This window comes from Colobus angolensis, unplaced genomic scaffold (genome assembly GCF_000951035.1).
Source record: "Colobus angolensis palliatus isolate OR3802 unplaced genomic scaffold, Cang.pa_1.0 Scaffold3, whole genome shotgun sequence".
NCBI lineage: Eukaryota > Metazoa > Chordata > Mammalia > Primates > Cercopithecidae > Colobus > Colobus angolensis.
The window spans coordinates 19,245,413-19,249,251 of record NW_012116265.1 but is presented as its reverse complement, the minus strand read 5'-3'; the positions used below and the strand labels follow the sequence as shown (position 1 = coordinate 19,249,251).

General features: G+C 38.3%; 1 protein-coding gene across 2 annotated transcripts in view; it reads left to right on the top strand.

Moving 5' to 3' along the window:
* Positions 1–3,839, top strand: part of FCF1 (FCF1 rRNA-processing protein) — a 20,085-nt gene extending 16,246 nt beyond the window's left edge. For both annotated transcript variants that reach the window (XM_011949560.1, XM_011949561.1), the window contains exons 6-8: positions 1,592–1,679; positions 2,933–3,027; positions 3,731–3,839. In XM_011949560.1, coding sequence (XP_011804950.1) covers positions 1,592–1,679; positions 2,933–3,027; positions 3,731–3,779 — 232 coding nt within the window. In that variant the 3' untranslated portion in view covers positions 3,780–3,839. The remainder of the gene's footprint in view (positions 1–1,591; positions 1,680–2,932; positions 3,028–3,730) is intronic.

Sequence of the window (3,839 nt, the reverse complement as noted above, 5' to 3'; positions counted from 1 at the left end):
AAAAAAAAAAAAAAACAATAAAAACAAGGAATGAGAGGGGAGAAAATAGAGGCACCAAGTGGAAACACTAAGTTTGGCTGTCAAGAGATGCGGAAATGGGGTGTTAGCTGGAGGGGCGTATAGGTAAAAAGATTATTTTTCTGTTTTTAAGACAATATGCGACAGCATGTTAGTATGTTTCTGGGAAAGAGCTAGTAGAGAGGAGATAAGTGATTTCAGGAGTAAAGAGATAACCGAAGGAGCATAGTCCTAGACTGTTGCCCACCTAGTTTGTCAGCAACCAGTCCATCCTCCCTCTAGCATATCCTCCCCAGCACAACCTGCTTAGTTTTTCCTAGACAGAGCTTTGTTCTTATCACTTTGTCCCCCAGAAATCTTGAATGACTCCTCATTACCTGTGTCATCACACTCCTCAGCCTGGCACTGGAGACTCTTTCTAGCCCTATTTCATTCTTCTCTCCACAAACACTCTTCCCCCAGCCAGAAAGATGTGTTTACTCTTCCCCAAACACCAAGAAACCATTTTACAGTTGTCTGGTGTCCTATTTGGTACCCTCACATTGCTTGGCACATTCTTTAATCTTATTTCACCCCTATGTCATTTTTTTCTAAGTATTCCCAACCCACATTGACCTAGCACTGAACTACTGCAATATGGAGGAGTATTTGTGTTGTACTTGATACATATGTGCTGTCTTGTATTTTTCTTCATTTCAGTGACTCATCATCATTGTTAATAGAAAGAGCATGGCTCTCAGAGTCACACAGAGTTGGGGTTTTTCTTTTTCAATTATGTATGGAAATAATACATGTTTGAATGTTTTATGGCAAACAATATAAGCATATACATATAGTAAAAGCCTGCCTCTACATTCATACTTTGTCCATTCTAATACCCCAAGAGTGACAACTGAGAAAGGTTAATGTATTTTTCCAGACCTTTTTCTGTGCAAATGCAAATCTAGATAAAGAGTATTGGAAAGAAGGATTTGTATTTTATTAATTAAATCATATATATATATATGCATGTGCCCTGCTTTGTTTATTCAACAATTTAGCGTAGGTCCTTCCACATTGGTACGTACAGCTCTACCTCACTTTTTTTTTTTTTAATAGGATAAGGGCACCAAAATGTGTTTAACTTTTACCTTTCTAATGGATATTTTGATTTTTTCACTTACTGTGCTGAGTGATCATCCTTGTGCCTGTATTCTTGTTCATTTGTGTGTAAGACAGCTTCTTAAAAGTGTAATGGTTAGGTTAAAATTGGTTTTGTTTTTGAATCCTGGCTTTTCCCAGCTGTATAGCTTTGAATAAAGTAATTTAATCTCTCTAAGCCTGCTTCCTCGTCTGTAGAATAGGTATATAATAACTCAGAATTTTGTGATGATTAAATGATCCAAAGCACACCAGCTGTCAGGCAGGAAGCCTTCATTCCCTGCCCCGTGAATTGTCTTTCCAGTGAGAGGGTAAACTTCAGGAGGAGAGCAGTGCCTTAAAATCTCTGCGTAGATCTTGTTACTTTTATTGCACTGATTAAAACTCAGAAAGTTATCTAGTTGATTGAACGTTTTCTTTAATCCACCTACAGGATCGCCAAGGATCCAAGATTTGAACGATTACCATGTACACACAAAGGGACCTATGCAGATGACTGCTTAGTACAGAGAGTAACTCAGGTATTATCAGTTCATAGCTGTTTACTTTGTACTTTTAAAAAAAAAAAACGTAAACTATTGTCTCCTGAATGTTCATGGTCAGTAAAGCATCTAGGAATATACATTGTGGTTAAAAAAAAATGGTATAGCATTCCTTCATAAGAAGCATAGGTGTCTTCATTTACTTGAGAAAGTGGATTGAAAATGTACACTCTAACCATAATAGAAAGAGCACAGGCTTGGGGAGGAGACATGGGTTTCACATCTCAGCACCTGCATTTACTGGCTATGTGATTTGGGACATTTAACTGATTCTTTATCTCACAAATCTCTGTAAAATGATTTTAAGTGAGTTAATGTGGAACCCATTTACTTTTGATGTAGGAATTTTGTTCCTCTTCGTGATGCCTAATCCAAAAGTGCTTTTACATATACATAGGGTATCTGAGAGTCTCCCAAGGTGCTATTTCACACATACCCTAGAATAAGTAGGTTTTTAATTCCTTCATTAAGCACCACAAGGACTTCTGCTACTGAGTGCTTTTACAAGGGCCTTTCTTTGTTGATGATAAGCTTCATCTACTGACCACAGAGCCATCCCTTTAGTCACTTCAACCCATAGGTGGGGCCAGTATTTCCCACAGCACGGCTGACACCACTCTGCCACTTTATATAAAACTCAGTAGGAGAGTCAGACATGACAGAAGTGAAGCTTCCTACAAAATAGCTTTCACCTGACAGCTAAATGGTACTGCTTTTATAACCGCTAGGCTCTAGTTTCAGGCCCTGAAGATCCTATTTAGGCTTCCTGTTTCGGGGGTAGCCTACCTCTAACATCAGTAGGCCCAGAGCACACCCAAGCCCCAAGATCTAGGGAAAGGAGGGAGCTATGGCCTCCAAATTAAGGCACTTTTTATCGATACCATGGAGTTCCTCGGAGCATTTTCCCAAAACTAAAGAATTATCTGCCCCAAGCATGAAAATCCCTTTCATTTATGAGCAGAAAACAGTTTGCAGCTTGTGAACGGTTTTCTACCTTCACCTCCTCAAGATTCTTAATGCTGCATTCAGCCCAGGCAACTTGTTTATTTTATATAACAAGATTACGAGCTCCTAGATCATAGTAGCTACTCAACAAATTGTTACAGCCTGCCCTTCGCTACTTACCATGAAAATGAACTATTCTCACACTAGTCAGTGGTTGTGCCATTATCCAGTAGTCACTAAGTGTGCTCAGTGACCTCAGTGTGAACATCACTCCATGTCTCTTATAGCATAAGTGTTACATTGTGGCCACAGTTGACCGGGACCTTAAAAGAAGAATCCGTAAGATTCCTGGAGTTCCTATCATGTACATTTCTAACCACAGGTGAGAGATTTCTCTTGGGGAAGGGAATAGAAATATATTAATTGGTATCAATTGAAAATGAGGACAAGTGATAAGGTTATAATGGATTTGAAAGAAATTATTGTGTCAAATGTTTACATAGTTATGTTTGAAAAAATGAGGCAAAGCAAGAGATAGGGCAAAAGAGAGAGGATTTAAGGAATGAGGCAAACATTTAAATTGTTAGAATAAGATTACTGGAAGAAATAGATGTTTTAAACAAAAGCAGTAATTTAAATCAAACATCTTTTTGGCCAGAAATGCCTATTTTGAAAGAATTTTTTTTTATTAACACCTCATCTGAGAAATGGAAAGCTTATTTAAAAAAAAAAAAAAAGCCATTATCCTTGGCTATTTTATGTCAGTCCTCAGACATATTTTCCAGCTTTTCAGCTTGGGGAGAGCACAATGTGGTAGGAAATCTGTGGACTAAGAAGTTAGACTTACTGATCTCAGATCCTCGGTTCCCCTCTTGCTGACTTGTGTGACTTTGAAAAAACAATCATATTGTATTATAGTCAGCATTTTGCTGTAAATCATTCATTATGATGTTCCCCTAAATTGTTCCCACTGACAAAAAGGATTCACAGCAGGGGTGAGAGTATTGCAGTCTGTAAAGGATGGGTTTTTAGATGGGTTCTCTTCCTATCTTTCTTACCAGTGTTAATTTTTTTGTCCTGGTCAGATACAACATCGAACGGATGCCAGATGATTATGGAGCCCCTCGATTCTAATTCTTATAAGACACAATTCCTCTGCCTTTCTTCAGCCAGCTTTCTCTTGTTGCCAGTTCA